This window comes from Neltuma alba, unplaced genomic scaffold (assembly GCF_004799145.2).
Source record: "Neltuma alba isolate B1F8T4 unplaced genomic scaffold, ASM479914v2 tig00005878_pilon, whole genome shotgun sequence".
Classification (NCBI taxonomy): domain Eukaryota; kingdom Viridiplantae; phylum Streptophyta; class Magnoliopsida; order Fabales; family Fabaceae; genus Neltuma; species Neltuma alba.
The window spans coordinates 74,060-91,733 of NW_021634264.1; the positions used below are offsets into that span (position 1 = coordinate 74,060).

The 17,674-nt window shown below is 30.2% G+C and overlaps 2 protein-coding genes across 2 annotated transcripts; both read right to left on the reverse strand.

The window, feature by feature from the left end:
• Positions 1-311: 311 nt before the first annotated feature.
• On the reverse strand, positions 312-1,642 carry LOC114748959 (uncharacterized). Its single transcript, XM_028937425.1, has one exon. It carries the CDS (start codon positions 1,554-1,556, stop codon positions 882-884), a length of 675 nt encoding a protein of 224 aa, XP_028793258.1. The 5' UTR covers positions 1,557-1,642; the 3' UTR covers positions 312-881.
• Positions 1,643-9,147: 7,505 nt separating this feature from the next.
• LOC114748954 (glucan endo-1,3-beta-glucosidase-like) lies at positions 9,148-12,815 on the reverse strand. Its single transcript, XM_028937416.1, has 3 exons — positions 12,369-12,815; positions 10,798-11,378; positions 9,148-9,526 (listed from the first exon to the last, which is right to left on the reverse strand). The coding sequence occupies exons 1-3, from the start codon at positions 12,813-12,815 to the stop codon at positions 9,148-9,150; spliced, it is 1,407 nt and encodes a 468-aa protein (XP_028793249.1).
• Positions 12,816-17,674: the final 4,859 nt, after the last annotated feature.

The following is a 17,674-nucleotide window of genomic DNA, read 5'->3' on the forward strand; positions in this document are numbered from 1 at the left end:
AATAAATAATTAATTTCTAATAATTTTAATTACAGATATTAAACAGCTTAATTTTCACTTTACACATTTCCATTAGCAACTAGCTAGCTTCTAATGTGATCTCTGCATAATCTACAGGGGCAACCAAAATGAGTTGTATTACTATGATGATGTCCCATTATTATTCATTATTCATATACTCAAATTACAAATACCCCCCCCCCCCAAAAAAAAGAAGCAAAGAATTAATACACCTCAAGCAAAATCAACAACAAATCAATCAATAATTAGTAACCATCCTCTCCCAAAACAAAAAACAAAAAACAAAAAAATTAATCCCTTACAAACAGATAAAATTTTCCACTTAGTCCTCCCCACATATCATTTCTCTCATTTAATCCTTCTATCACTAAATACTTGCAATTTCACCCCTTTTCATAATTTCTTTAGACCCAAAACTCTGAATTAAGTATGACATTATGTTGACTTGAATGTTAAATTTTGAGGTGTAAATGAGCATATCCAAATGGATAAAACAACATTCAAGTCAAACAATGTTGTTTTAACACCAAATCTAACCAAGCCACTTGTGAGACTTTGAATGCTCAATTTGATATGTAGGTGAATTTATCATTCTAGATAAACAAACCAAACCCACATTCAAGTCAAGAGAATGGTTAGATTTGGTTCCGGAAATATGAAGAAAGGGCATACTGTTGCAAATACCTAATAACTGAAGGATTAAATTGAAAAAATATCCACAGTGGACTAAATTGAAAAAGTACCTATTTGGTGGGGCCAAAATATCATTCTGGTGAAAAATAAAGCTAATCAAGAAAATGCTAACAGTGGAGCAGTGAGGAGGAAGAAGAAGGAAGAGAAGACGACGATGATGGCGGAAACTAGTGGGCCATGGCTACGGGGTCTTGATAACGGATGGTTCTCTGGTGAGGCATGGCGAGCATGGTGGTATGATCCAAGAAATCCTTAAGAGCAACAACGGATTGCAGAATCGCTCTGAGATCTTCCGAGGACGAGAAACCGAAGCTTCCGATACGGCGGACGGCGTAAACATAGAAAGTAATACAGCCTTTTCTGAACTTAAACCTGGCCATCTCGCAACCGGAAAGGCCTCGTATGAGTTTCTTGTTTACATCGCCGAGAGGGATCTCAGAGGGCCAAGTCCGATCGACGGCGGCCTTCATGGTTTCAGAGTCGAAAACGAAGAGAAGCACTTTGGATTTGTTAGTACCGAGGCCGAGCGTGAGAGTATGCCAAGCTTGGTGAGCGAGGATGGTGAAGTTGGTCGGCAAGTAGGCGGTGGTGGAAGGGAAGGGAAGGACCTTATTATGGTGGAGGTCCTTAGGAGCCGGTGGGTAAGAGAGGAGTTTGAGTAGTTCAAGGGGTCTGGCTCGTCGGACGGTGAAGGATTTGACGATGAACTGACCGCCGAATCGGAGGCCTTTGACGTCGGAGCTGGGCTTGAAGGAGAAATCGGAGGGTTTAGACGATTGATCGTTGGGGTGCTGGTGCTTCTGCTTCTTGTTCTTGCTTTTGGTCTTCTCTTTTTCTTCCATGGAGGAGGAGGAAGAAGATGAAGAAGGCGATGATGGGTTTTTGGTGGGGGGTGGAAATTGCGAAGTGGGTTTTGTGTGTGCAGGGGCGGATATTGTGACCTGTGGCTATTGACTCCAATCCTCACCCTTTAGACGGCATGTCGTTTTGGGGCATTTCTTTCCTATCTCACTTCTTTCTTTTTCTTTTAATTACAAAATAAAAAGAAAAACATACAACAAAAAATGCATGACTGGAGTGGGGCCTTAGAAACAAAATTAAACCAAATGATTAGGACCATATGATATGAACTTTCTTTTGGGTACTATGTGTATGTAAAAGCAATAAAGGCTAAGCAGCTTGGCTTTACTTGTATTAGGAATTTTTTTATGCATGCATGTTAGGTTGGTTTTACCTTTTAATGCAACTTTATAATATACAACTTCTGGTTGCAAATATAAAAATTAGATAATTAATTTATAATAATTTTTAAAAAATTAGTTAATTTATTTATCTGTAATAAATAATAATATGTATTATTTTTTAAAAAGTATATTCTTTAATAATTTGCACTAGAAAATTATATCATTGATAAAAACCCTTTAGCTTGAAATCATCAGAATTATTTAGAAAAACAACTGCTATATTCGGTCTTTAATGTAAAATTTAATTTGTATTTTGATTTAAACCACAAACTAAATCTTATGTTAAGAAATAGAGATAATATAAATTTGTCAAACAAAGCACATTAATATTCCTCCGATCCTTAATATAAGACTTATTTAACTAATTTGATTAGATTAAGGAAGTTAGGTAAGTTAGTTAATTATAAAAAAATGTGACACGTTTTTCCTAAAATAACGTAATCATCTTTATTAATACCACATATTCCTCTTCTACTTGATTATGGTTGAGGAAGTATCTATAGAGGTAATTTAGAGAAAATTGATAAATATGAAAAATGAGTCTTATATTTAGGATCAAAACTAACTTAACAATTAGATCCTATATAGTAGTATATTACATCTAGGATCAAAGCAAACCTCTCAATCAAGTTTGATATATTTAGAATGGGATGAAATATATAAATATATGAAGGTTTTTTTTTTTATTGAAAAAATTGTTATACCGGTCTTAGTTTACATGCATACATATAAATCACACGGTTCGAACCTTAACCCACAATCTTACTTTTGAAGCACCGAGTTCTGGAAAGTATTATTATTTGAAACGAGTAATATTATAGCAATGGCATTTTTTTTTTGTGTGGTTTATAAATACATAACTTGCGTTAATAGATTACCAAAAAAAAAATTGATATTATGAATTTCGATTATTGAGGATTTATAGTGAAGATATGGTGGAAAAGGAGGGTAAAGTCGCTATTACACCAAAACTTTGGTCAATAGGTTGTGTTTTGTATCTTTAGGGGACAAAAAGGAAAAATGTGGAATATATGTGATATGTTGTCGTTTTATATGTTTGTATATTCCGATGGGAAATTTGTGCAAGTTCAATCATTTTAATGAATCGTCATTATTCACATTTAACAGTAAAAAACATTGGTACGATTTGGAATGTTGTAAAGCGCCACATATAAATACAACGAGTGAATTTTTCGGAGAAAACGACAGACAAAACATATTCTTCGAATCCGAAAATCATTTAATATTTGTCATTAATAAATACTTTTAACAAAATTTAATTAGAATAAAGATATAAACATATATATATATATATATGGTAACTAAGTCACCTGAATCATCAAAGACAAATTAGCACTGAATTTCTGGTAAATCAGGAATTATTAGTCGGTGCATCCTTATCAGTGAACTGTTGCTCTGATCATGTAGATTATATAAATATATAGAGTACGTATTTTCGATTATTAAAAAAATATTTTTCAGAAAAGGATATTAAGATTTAAGAGATATAAAATACTACCTCCGATCCTTAATATAAGATCCTGTTTAACTTTTATTTTGGTCCTAAGTAGCCCTTCTAACAATAATAATTCTAGTCAATACACTTGATTAGTAAGAATACTTTAGGAAAAACAAAATCTATTTAGAATAAATAACTAACTCAATTTATTTTCTTAATCTCTTTAAATTAGTTAACTGATTTTTATAATTAGGACCGAAAGTAGTATATATTTAAAAAACGTGTGATTGCAGCTACGTGCAAGATATCGTTTCAGATAACATATTCAGAGTTTGTAAGCAGAGAGAAAGGGGATGAGGGGTGTGTGGTGCAGTGTAGCAGTAGGAGATAACAGATCAGGCACCGACAAAATAGTTTATATAAATATATATATATATATAAGTCAATTTAAAATAAATTATTGTTTCAAGAAATTACATATGTCATAATAGAAGAAGTTATTTTTGTTGCATATTTAAGAAAGAATTATACTCCCTCCACTATATATATATATAATGCATATTTAATAAACAATTAAATTGTTAAGATTCCGAATTTTTTTTCACCTGGGTCTTCCTTTAACACCCATTATTGATATTAATTATTTGGTTCTACTAGATGGAAAGTAATTTTAATATCCTGCTATTGACATTTTATGTAAAAAAATACTAATTGAATTTGGAATTTTGTAAAATGTGTTGTATATTGAAGCATAAGACTTTCTCAAAAAAAAAAGCATTGTTCTAGTTTTTGTTATGAAAAAAAATTGAGTGGTATTAGACTCAACATTCCACAAACAAAATCTCTCCTTCTGAATGAAAAATAAGTCATATTGTCAAACTTTTTTCTTCATTAGGGCACAATCTGACTTTCATTTAAATTAAATGTTGGTTACATGATATTATATTGTTTGTTACTTAGAAAATGTAAAAAAATAATAATAAAAGGATGATATAAATGAGTCACAATATTAATATTTTGTTAAAGTTGTAATTTAATTTTTTAAATATTATAATTTATGTGAAGAAGGACAGGAAATTACTTTAGGAAAATATAATTGGTCTTAGCTAGTTATATATTACCTCCAATTCTAATTATAAAATCTCATTTATAGTCTACAAACGAGATTTTATAATTAGGACCAGAAGTAATATATCCTTAAAGGAAATTACATTTTTCTAATTATTTATTAATATAAATTAAGGGCATTGAGTGTCAATTTTCTTTCAATTTTAGGAAGGGAGGCATGTGAGGAGTATGGGACTTTGGTCATAACCCATAATTACGCTGCAAAATTAACTTAATTAAGGGAGGTGGGGACCACGTGATTGAGGGTGGTGATGATGATGACCATCTTATGCAGCTGCTTTAAGCGTCCATTATTTTTATTTTAATTAGAAAAAATCCATCAAAAGATTTTTTTTAAAAAAATAATTATTGGTAGAAGGATGTGATGTATTGACACTCCACAAAATTTTATATGCATCTAGTACTCGAATTTATGTCTTTGTGGTCAACAAATTCTCAAATTGAGACATTTTACCTTTTAATAATAATAATAATAATAATTTCGTTTTATGTTATTAAATAATATTTGCAAAGCAATAATTAATTTTTTTTAATTAATTCATATACGTTTTAACGCATGATGTTAGGTGCACCGTGCACGAACTTGTGGGATAATTTAGTCTCTGTCTGTTGAAGTGTGACCCCACCTTGTGTCAATGAGCAGGGTTCGTGTTCCAAGCTTTTCAACATAATTAATGTATATTTAATATAATTAATGGCTTGACCGTACAAATTTAATGTAAATAAAGCTCTATTTGTGATTAACTATGAGTTTAAATTTTTCATAGCTAGATAGAAATTGATTGTATATAGTGCTACGTACATGAATGATTCCTCATGTCCTCTAGAAGGGAATGCAGACATAATTTGTTCATTCTGGACAGCCACATGACCTTTCCATTACGTGATACTATCGTGCATATTAATATAAAAACTAAATAATTAATTTATAAATATTTAAAAAAATTTATTTAGTTACTTATAATAAATCAATGATATTTTTAAAAAATCTTCTTGTTAATTTGTGCGTTAAAATAAAAACTATTTAACACGTGAAATTACAATGAATATAAAAATAAATATGAGAGATAAAATAGATTGAGGTAATATATTTAAAACCAGATTAAATTTTTAATTGGTTCTCATATTTAGGAATAGTATCTTTCTTCTAATTTTTTTTTATTGGATAACTTCAATTAAGCTTAACTAAATTATAGCTACACTATTTTTAATATTTGTTTGTATGGCCCTACATGTTGAATTTTTTTCCCCAACCATAGACGCTCAGCCTCTTGTATTATTTTCCTAATAAATGTAAACAGTTAATTTAAATGCTAAAATATACATTTAGTTTTTTGACTTTATACAAGATTTCAATTCAGTCCTTTAACTTTAAAAAGCATACATTTGATCCTTTAACCTTAAAATTATTAGACTTAAATGATAATTTTTAGTAACAATTATAGTTGTTTTGAAAATTAAACTTAATATGTTAATATTTGAGAGTATTTTATCACCACTTCATATCTCAATATCATCATTTTTGTCAATAATTTTAAGGTTAAAAGACTAAAAGTATACTTTTTAAAGTTAAAGGACAAAATTGAAACTTTTTATAAAGTTAAAAGACTAAATGTATATTTTAACCTAATTTAAATTAAATATAAGTACACTACTACATGCTACTATTCCCGGTCCTTAATATTAAAGTTAGTTTAACATTTAATTTGGTTCTAAATATAAGACCTCAATTATTTTTATCTCACATATTTATCTATTTTTTTCTTCAAAATAGTCTTTGTAATAGTTATACCTATTAAATGTTCTATCAAAACTGGTTTTAGCTAATACATATTTTTAGTAAGGGTGTCATAGGAAAGGTAACACCTATTTATTACAAATAACCAATTTTAAAAATTTTATTAAATTAGTTAATTATCTTTTATATTAAAAACATGATGTAGTACATATTATAAAGTCACTCAAATTCTTAAATAATGAATATAAAATATATACAAGAAGATCCTTCTGTTCCCTTATCTTCTGTCCCCACGTGTAGTTTGTAGAGGGGAAAAAATGAGATTTGATCTTTGACTCATGGCATCCAGATTATTTGTATTAAATCAAATTCCAAAATTTGATTAAAATGTCCAAAAAAACGCAAAATTAGAGTATTTCTAAAAACACCTTTTTATATTGAATTCTGACTAATTCAAGCTTGGGTTGAATTGGATTCTAAATGAAAATAAACAGTAAAAGAAATAACATACAATAATATTTTCGGATGCAAAATAAAACTATTTTTTTAGGGGAAAAAAAGATGTGGCTAGCTAGCTATAGATGATTTTAGCCATTTGACAGCCAAAAAGTGGAGGCAATAAAATGTTGACAGATGAAGGGGCAGCTACATTTAATCATTTCGTGAGAAGGAAGACTCGCCAAACCTAAAGCAATTACTTTAGCAACGGTCCTACCAAATCAACCATCAAATTTGTACTAACTAGCCAGCTTCCCCTCATTTTAACTAAATATAAATATCAAACCTTTTGTTGTTGTTGTTGTTCTTATTTCACATAACAATCAAATTTGTTATTCCTCATTTAATGAGCTCAATTATAAAATATGGTGTCCACTAAATTCTCTAACATTATTTAATTTTACCCGACATATGCTTCGTGTGCCATAAGGGACACCAAAAAAAAAAAAACCTATGCTCATCTACTCTGTTTAATTTCATGGTCTTCTATATTACTCCTCCGGTCCTTAATATAGGACCCAATTCTTGAGTTGGTTTTGGTCCTAAATATAAGACCCATTTCTCATATTTATCAATTTTCTCTAAATTACCCCTATAGATACTCTCTCAACCATAATTAAGTAGAAGAGGGAGAGGGGATATTAAGAAAGATGATTATAGTGTTTTAGGAAAAATGTGTCACTTTTCTTATAATTAACCAACTTACCTAACTTCCTTAATCTAATCAAATTTATTAAATGGGTCTTATATTAAGGACCGGAGGAGTATCTTATTACATTTTGGCTGCGTTGGTTGGGATTTGTGTGATAAGTCATATGAATTTAGGTTGAACGATCTAAATATGCAATTCTAACAAAAGTGATAGCTAAGTTGACGTCTAAGTCTCAACAAAAAGATTAAACTTCTGCTTTTTGGAATGTTTGTGATTTCTGTATCCCCTCAATTTTGACAACAAAACTGCCACAAACATAGTCACTCATATACACACACATATGTGCACATGCGTGTGTGAAAATAATAACGGTTAGATCTAATCAAGGGATTAGTTTCTCACAATATAACAAACTAAAATTTGAATCTCTACAGATAGAGGTATCCATGTTTCTCAAATACAATTGTCTCGAATAGAAAGCTATTTGTACTTAGCAAAAGAAAAGGTTGGTTGTGATCTCTATTTTATTTTAGTTTAAGGTACAATAAACATAAATCACAGTAGTCAAGTTGAATTTGAGAAACTTGAAGTTTTTCAAAAGTAAAACTTAACCTGACTCAAATCAATTGATGATACTTGAATGGTTCTTACACAAAAACTATACATGTAAGAAAAAACGTGTCAAATCAACTTATCTACAGAAAAATTGGATATTGTGACTAATATGACATCTATGTTTACATGAGTGGTCATGAAATTCGCTGAAAATTAAATCTCACACCTTCGCCAACTTCATTTGTATTCTTTTCCTTTTCCTTTCCTCTTCAAGAATGTTCAGTTTATTTCTTCTCTTACATCCAACAGATGTATTCACATGTTACAATCATTATGGCCTGCAAATCATAACAAGAACATGTCTTAAGTCGTATAATGTGCAATTACTTTTACAAAAAAAATTGCAAGTCAATAAATATAAGAAATAATTCTTCGCAATTATGTTGACAAATAAATTATAAAAATTTTCTTCTTGAAATTTTAAAAAACTCAGCTGCCTCCATTCTTAATTATCAGTCACAATCCAGGTACGTTTTTTTGTTTCTATTTATAATTTATTTTATAAAATTTATGAAGTAGTTGATATTGTTTAAAAAGAGCTTTAGGCATGGATTTTTGCAGAGTAGTTATAGTGGAGATAGGGACTGAGGGAGATTATCAAGAATTTGCTTGTAATTAAGGGTATTTATGGAAAGACTGAATATTTAATATATGAACTAGATAACTAATTTGTTAAAAATATGCGTCGATTTTTTTAAAATATCTTCTTTAATCATTTACTTCCTCCGGTCTATAATATGAGAAGTGGGTTAACTTTTCTTATGTATAAAGAAATGAAGGTTTAGTCATTAAATGTGTTTTAAAATGATAAAAATTTCCTATTTTACACCAAAAAATAGTAAAATTACTTTTAATATTATATTTTTATCATCTCTCATCTCTCTTCTTAATAGGAGTGAAAGTGAAGAAAATCATATTAATTATCTTAAAAATCTCTTATATTTTGGACCATAATTTTCTTCTAACCAATGTCTTATATTATGGATCGGAAGGAGTATATCAAAACTATCATTTTAATGGAAACCCCTCATTATGTGTAATTAATATGAAAAGTTTGAGAAAAAAATTATAAATTTAAAAAACCAAGTAAACTAAAATATTACCCCGATATTTCTAAAGAGCAGTCAAATATAACATATGCACAGATAAGAGAGCACGCGAACTTACTTGGGTTGACATTGGAAATTTGACCAGAATTGGAGAAGTCACAGTTGACTTGGGCCGGGCCTTTAGCTTTATAATAGGCATTCATGGCATAAGTAGCATGTGCCTGAACAGTATTGGGCTCAAAGCAGGCCCCTCCGGGTTGAATGGGCCCACAGTCAATGCCGTGGCTACATGCGTAGTCAATGTTGGCTTGAAGAGATTCACTTGCTGCGTTTGGTTTCGGCACGCACCAACTTCCCCCTTTGCCCTTATGATGTCCCCCTCCCCCTCCTTGATGATGCCCTCCCTTTTTTCGAATCGGCGCCGCCGGTGTTGCTGGTGCTGACGGGGTTGCCGGCGCCGCCTAAATTGAACCATAAAAATTATTATTTTTAAAATAAAATATAAGTTAATCATAAACATAATCTAAATATGTTGCCCGTTACACTTATTTGAAAGAAAATCACAATAAACCTACACTTTCTCTTAGCTCCTAGTAGTTGAGGCATGAATGACCTTTTATTAAGCAGATTAACCTTAATGTAAACTTGCATTTTTAGTAATTCTATTATAGAAAAACAACAATTCATATGAACAAGGCATTGGTTAAACCAGTCATAAAATTGATCAAAAGAGTAATTAAAGGGTCAGTAATTTGATCGTAGTTAAATTAAGGTTAATGCAATCATAATTAAAATAATACGATTTAATTAAAATATAGACAAATATTGATATATAACTTTAAAAAGAATAATATTTAAATAAAAAAGCATTAATTCATAAGTAAATAAAATATTCATATATAAATCACAGATAATTTAACAATGCAGGAAACATGGTTAAAAAAAAAAAACAGGATAACTAAAGCACAAATATCACGTACTGCTATTTTTTTTTCCTTTTTAAAAATTCAAAACACTCTTCCGGTCTTTAATATAAGACTCATTTAACTAATTCAATTAGATTAAGAAAGTTATGTAAGTTAGTTAATTATAAGAAATGTGATATATTTTTCCTAAAATACTATAATCACCTTTCTTAATATACCCCATCTCTTTCTTCTATGATTATGGTTGAGGAAGTATCCATAGGGGTAATTTAGAGAAAATTGATAAATATGAGAAATATGTCTTATATTTAGGATAAAAACCAACTCAATAATTGAGTTTTATATTAAGGACCGGAGGAGTACTTAAACAAATTGGGTACGAAACTGGTTCATTGATTTGATTTTGAGTGTCGAGTTAAGTAAATGAAATATTCACGCGTAAATTATGTACAATCCAATAGATGAGTTATCAAATTATAAGGGTGACAACAGATTACTATTCTCTTTTGAAGCAAAATAATGTCATTTTAAACATGTCAAAGGGATAAAAAAATATGAAATTTATTTCATTATATCCGTTCAAAACTCTTAACTAAACCACTCGTTCCGATTCTAATTATAAAACTTAAATGAGATATTATAATTAGGATCAAAAGTAATACTAATTAAAGACAAGTCTGACTAAACCATTCAAGTCGAGTTTTACTATCATGAGTATGAAAACTTGGGCTGACTGCTATTATTCTGTAAAGCCAAACGACAACGTTTAAGCATACCTGTCCGTTGCCCATGATTCCAGAATCATAGACGGGCGTCAAATCGGGTTGAAACAACCCCCAGTTCTTCTCGGCGGTCGGGCCGGGTTTCTGGTTCTCATTAAACAAAGCAAAAATATAAGTCTCGAACTGCCGGTTCGGCATCAACGGCGTTCCTCTTTTAGCCGCGATATGCTTCGCGAGCTGGCTATTATACGACGCCGCATTGTCTACACTACAGATAGCCGGGTTGTCACAATTGGAGGGCCACCCAGTCTCACCCACGGCCATGTCCACGTCAGCAAATCCGACGGCCATCATGGCGGAGTGAACGGCGTCGAGAAGGGCGTCGAACTGGTTCTTGTAATGGCGGCGCGTGAAGGGGTCAAAGACGGAGGGGTTGGGCTTGAAGATGGCGAAGTTAACGTTGTTGGGATCTAAGTTGAAGTAAGGATAAGGATTGACCATGAAAGGAGTCTTGGTTTGCCTTAAGAATTGAAGCATTGGCTTTAAAATGGAATCTGAGTAAGCTGGCCGGAATCTGGCGGTACTTGGTGGTGTCACTGTTTCCATTATAATCAATGAGTGGGCTGTGGTCACCTGAAGAAACATGAAATGAAAATTTATAGTTTATCTAAAAAATTATAAATAAATGTGAAATGATCTTTTTAACTTTGATTAATATAATTTTTTGTCCGTTAAATTTGTTCTCATTTTGATTTTAGTCTCTTAAATTTTAAATAATTGGTTTTAGTCTATTAAATTTGTTCTTACTGAATGATTCAAGTTTTTATTAAATTATAGAGACTAATATTTTAAATGAAAAGAAAGTTGAGGGGTCAAAACCTATGATTTAAAACTTGAGAGACTAAAAATAAGAGTAAAGTTGAAGGACCAAAATTTGCATGAACCCTTTTAACTCTATCAATATTGGAGGGTATATATGAATGTTTAAATGTTGATTCATGGAGGATATGTATATCCATATATTGATTCATGCAAGCTTAAATTTGGATTACGTATCCAAAATTATGTCATGAGGATTATTTGATTTATTGTGGTATGTTGTAATCAGGATTATATATATTGAATTACTTTATTGTGCCAACCAAACGCCCTAAATCAATAGAATGCATTTGCGTATTGAACCAAACATGCCATAACACAACACAAATTTACAACTTGAATGATATATATTTACGAATTTACCATTATTTAATACTCAAATTGTACAAATTTATAAGTGAAACTATATGCGTACTAACCATTATGGATTCTTAAGATTAAATAACTTCTAAATTTGGTCATTAAGAATAATTTTCTCAATATAATAAGTATTATGTAGCTTCCCATTGCATTCCTTCTGTTTTTTTTTTTTAAAAGGGAATTTGTTTCCTTCAATGAGACCACATAAGCAAATATTAGTACAAGAAAGAAGAGTCTAATTGAGATCAATTATGAATTTGATAATTCACCATGTCAGTATTCTAATCAGTCCAATCAAGAAAAATGATAAATCAATTAAAATATTAGTGTTCATGATGTTTAAGTGACAATAATTGCGTGGAGTTCACTACATTATTCACTTACCATAATATCAGTGATTCCCTCAGCTTGAAGGGCATCATGGAGGGACTTCATGGCAGGTACAAGGTTTTGTAACATGCTTTGATCTCCCCAGTGAAGCACTTCGCTACCCACAAGAATGTACCTGATTTTTGTTGCCGGGTGAAAAGGTTTGATTTTGTTGACAACCCATTGCCGGGCAAAATTCACATCGGTGAGCGATACTATATCTCCGTTAGGGGCTGTGACGGCGACTGTGATGCCGGTATTAGCAAATGCCCGTATATAATCTGGATTCACATCAAAGAGCTTAACGGAGTCAATTGTGGTCTTCGTCTTGAGAAAATTCGCCACTGTTGCCGGTGGTGGCAAGTTGTCTCCGAGAGTGCCATAGTTGACGCCGATAGCATTTGTGGTGGCAATTAGGCATAGGAAAAGGAAAGAGGCAAGAATAAGCCTACCTATGGTCATTGTTTTTTCCACCTTATTTTTGGTGTTTAGTGTTGTTTAAAGCAAAAGTTAAACGTGAAAAGTCAAAACCATCTATATAAGAGTGGTAACAAAATTTGTTGACTAATGTTAGAGGAAATTATAAGACGGAGAGTTATTATCTCAAACATGAAACAAGACAAGGAGCGTTTAAATAGCTATCTATCTTAGTGGAATGGCTATTATTTAATGGGTTGGTAGTGAAGTTAGCTAAATTGTTGGGTTGGGATTAAAAAAGGAAATATAACCGTAGAAAAATTTTCTTACTAATTTTAGACTGGTTCTGCCTAATGAATAATAAATAGAACTATTAAAGTAAAAACTGAAATAAGAAGTATTTTAAGAGAAAATTACTTTGAACTTTGAAGTCCATCCCACACAGTGAATCTGAATGTAAAAATGTTTGCTTGTTGCATGAATTACAAAAATAGATGCCAACCCTAATTCTCTATCTGCAAATATGTTTCCATATTCAATTATCGAATTACCCTTATTTCACACAAAAAAAAAAGAACTATCCTTATTTGAAGGCAAAGTTTCCTTTTCTGACAAATCTCTAAAAATTATACTTTTGATTTTCGTCTAGTTCAGAAACAAAAAAGGGGGGGGGGGACAAAGAAATTGAATTTAGTTGCTTCTTTCTCCCCCCCCCCCCCAAAAGAAAGATTTATTAGCCTCCATACCAATTATAGAATCGCACCATTTTCTAAAATTTTTAATAGATGATGTGGCGCAATAATAATCATCAAAACAAAAACAAAAAAGATGAGATTTTTTTTTTAAAAAAATTAGATCCGATATATATGATGGCATGGACTGCGCAGCAGGATCCCAATCATTTATGTTTTACATTGGTGAGCCTCATAAGACCATTTATTTAAAGGAAAAAATGTAATGCCAAAGATTTATCTAAGGTGAGTATTTATTTTGTTAGATACTGCACATATAATCCTATATAAATCCTTATAAAAGTATTTAATTACATTGAAGCAACACCAAATTAAAGACAAGATGTTGAAACATCATCGGAAACACAAAAGCATTAGTAAATCTAAGAAGAAAGGCAGAGAAAAGTTGAAATTTGGAGAAGTTCATGAGCAAAATATAGAGCCTAGAAGGCTAAATGTTGATCCAGCTACAGGTTTGAATTTATATGTATCCTTCATAAATGATTTTTATTTGTTAGTGTTTGACTTGAAGTTTTATTAATTCATGATTTCCATCTTATTGCTTAGTATATATACTTCCTTGACAAGAAAACAGACTAGTATCATTATTCGACATGACACATATTTAATTTAATTTTTTTTTCGCCAGCCATGTTTAATTTAATTGAAACCATATATATCTTTAAGTAAAATAATGATGGACTTGTATGTTATTTTCAGATAAAAATACCTTTTTTATCTTTTAATTTTACATTAGGTTTGTGCTGTCTATAGCTTCAAAACCCGGCTTAAAATTTAGTCAGTTTTTAAAAGCTAAATCATACAAAACGTCCCCAAACTTTGTGTCATATTTTAATAAACTTCCAATAACTTTTAAAACTTCACAATAAATCTCCTTGAATTTTTACATTTATACAGATAACTCTCATATTAGTAGTTGTGCTCATTATTTATTTGCAATTGATTTAAAGTTTAAAAGACTGCATAGAACTTAAAATTTAAGGAAAATACATGCATACAAACGTAAAATTTAAAGGATATAAAATTAATAGTTTGAAGTTGTTTGTATATACTTAGAAGTTTAATTATGATTAAATTTGTAAACTTAAGGAAGTTGTTTGTACATAATTTGTAACTCTCATATCCCAAAATTCATGGAAAAAGTAATATCACGTCTTGTGATTCTATTCCCACCAAACCCTCCAACTTGGGTTTTCTTTTAAATTAGGAAAACATTTAAAATTGGACAAATATTTTGCTGATATCATTATATCTTTCGTCGTACGGGATTTCTGGTCATTTTTAGTTGGAAACTTGGAACCCATATCAAATTTGATTTGTTTTCTTGGTCAATAAGACAATGAGGGTGTCATCCTTAGAAAATTTCAAGTCTGACTTGTACCATTCATAATTTATTGAAAATGCAACTTCCTCTAAAATTTGCATAGATATAAATTATTTTAAATATATTTTTGGGTTAATATAATTTTTGGTCTTTGAAATTTGGGTTCATTTTGGTTATGGTTCCTTCAAATTTTAAACATGTGGTTTTAGTCTCTAAAATTTAGTTCACCTTAAGATATTAGTTTATGAAAATGTAACGATATTAAAATATGCTGAATTATCATAAATGGCATTAAAGTGGTGATGTAACTTTACAAGATGATGTCTAGCTAAATCTTGTGTAAATAACATATTATATAGAAGGAAATGAGTTTTTAAAATGCAATGCAGTACATAGCCCCTCAAACAAGCAATGAGAGGGGTTAAGTAGTTATATTTTGTGAACTTGTTCTTTGTTTTTTCTTCTCTTATCTATACAAGATCTAGCCAGGTGTCATCAAGTGAGTCCACATCACCACTTTAATAATATTTATGACACTTTAGTATATTTTAACACCGTTACACTTCCAAAAACTAATGTTTTAAGATGAACTAAATTTCAAGGACTAAAATCATGAGTTTTTAAATTTAAGGAGCCAAAACCAAAATAGACCTAAATTTTAGAGACAAAAAATTACATTAATCCTGTATTTTTTGTGGAAAACATAAAAACTGACAAAACTAAAACACCAAAATATATGTCAAGACACAAATTAATTAATAATATAATTAATTTTGGAAAAATCCCAAAAAAGGTCCTTGGAATATGGGAAATGCCAGATTGGGTCTTTAAATTTCGAAAATAACAGAATGGGTTATTGATCCATTCTGTCATTTGTAAAATTCAGGCGAATTGACAATTTTACCCTCATTTATTCATTCACTGTAATGATTCAAGGAATCACTATAAGAGTTTAGGTGTTACCTAGATTCGTGTAGCGAATAACTACTCACTTTTTCATAGTCAGGTGTCTTGTTATTAACTACAACTAATTCTGTAATCACTAGAACAATGTAAGCATTACCTAGATTTGTGTAGAGAATAACTACTCATTTTTTCACAGTCAGATATCTTATTATTGTCAGGTACCTTATTATTAACTACAACGAATCTTGTAATCACTAGAACAGTGTAAGCGTTACCTAGATTTGTTTAGAGAATAACTACTCACTTTTGCTCAGGGGCAAAATTGTCAATTCGCCTGAATTTCACAAATGACAGATTGGGTCAATGACCCATTCTGTCATTTTCAAAATTTAAGGACCCAATCTGGGATTTGGTATATTCCAAGGGCTTTTTCTGGGATTTTCCCATTAATTTTCATATAACAATTAACAACAATAAGAATTATTGAATGTTGTCAAAACGTTCCATCATATTAGACACTTTAATATGCAATAATTTTTCTAAAGTAGTTATATGTTTATAGTTAGCACACGTTTAAATTTGCGTTCAAAATTCAAACTATAAATGACATTTGTTCAATGCAAATTTATTGCTCTTCCGGTCCTTAATATAAGACCTATTTAACTAATTTGATTATATTAAAAAAGTTAGATAAGTTAGTTAATTAAAAATACTATAATTATATTCCTTAATATCTTTTTTTTCCTGTCCTATTTAATTATGGCTGAGGAAGTATTAATAGAGATAATTTAAAAAAAATTGGTAAATATATGAAATAGGTCTTACATATATGATGAAAATTAACTTAATAATTAGGTCCTACGTTAAGGACCTGATGAGTATTTATAATGAATTTCTAACAAAAATTGGCTAACAATACTCATTGATTATTTTTTAACACAAGGCGTAAAGGCAGCAAGTTGAAGTACAATCCAATGTATTCTTTTCTTTAACTAAAAATTAGTTAGAGACTTTATATAAATAATTCTGCAACCTTTTAAAAAATATCTTTAATAAAAGCTAAAATCTATGATCTATCGTCCCTAATGAAATTATTAAGGACATTTGTATGTGAAAATGAAACAATAATGCTTAACTGAATTTCATAAATTAAAGGCCATTGTATGTATCAAAGACAAATTAAAAAGATGTTCTACCGGCATTAACTCTAATAGAAGGAGTAATTATAATTCTTTTATAATATACAACAATCTTTCCAAAGCTGTCCATATGCTTATAGTCAGCATTTCTAAAAGTCAACATACCATCAAATTTGCATTCAAATTTTACAAGAGTGACATCAGTTCATTGCAATTTTATGGGTTATATTCAGTGTCTAACTAGATAGGGGATAAATATAACGGATTGATTTTTCTTTCTTAAAAAAAAAAAACTAGTTGCAAATAAAAGCAGCAAGTTGAAGTTCTATTCTACGTAAATTAAAAAAAAAAATGAAAGCAAAAGAGAGAGTGAAAGAAAAAAATGAGAATAGAACTTGCATGGATCCAGATATAGTTTTAATGATTCATATTTAAAATTTTCAATTGATCATTTTTAAATAAAAAAGCATTCTTTAAAAAACTAACAATTAAGAGATTATTTTAATTTTAATTTTTTAAACATTAAAATAATTTTTTTAAAAATAATTCTAAAAAAATTAAATATAGATCATTTAGATGTAATCCAAACAATCCATATTCCGTTGGTCATCACCTTTCATGGGCATTAAAAACTACCACATCTAGTCTTTAATATAAGAGCTAGTTAACCAATTTGAGTAGATTAAAAAAATTAGTTAAGTTAATTATTTGTAATTAATATGTATTGTCTTTTCTATAATACCTTTGATGAAAACTTTAACATATGCAACTATTACAAGGATT

Excerpts from the sequence above, each read along its gene's own strand:
- LOC114748959 (XM_028937425.1), bottom strand. The coding sequence starts at position 1,556 with ATGGAAGAAAAAGAGAAGACCAAAAGCAAGAACAAGAAGCAGAAGCAC.
- LOC114748954 (XM_028937416.1), bottom strand. The coding sequence starts at position 12,815 with ATGACCATAGGTAGGCTTATTCTTGCCTCTTTCCTTTTCCTATGCCTA. Across the intron at positions 11,379-12,368 it reads AGGGAATCACTGATATTATG|GTGACCACAGCCCACTCATT; the intron begins GTAAGTGAATAA and ends ATGTTTCTTCAG. Across the intron at positions 9,527-10,797 it reads ATCATGGGCAACGGACAGGT|ACCGGCGGCGCCGATTCGAA; the intron begins ATGCTTAAACGT and ends AGCACCAGCAAC.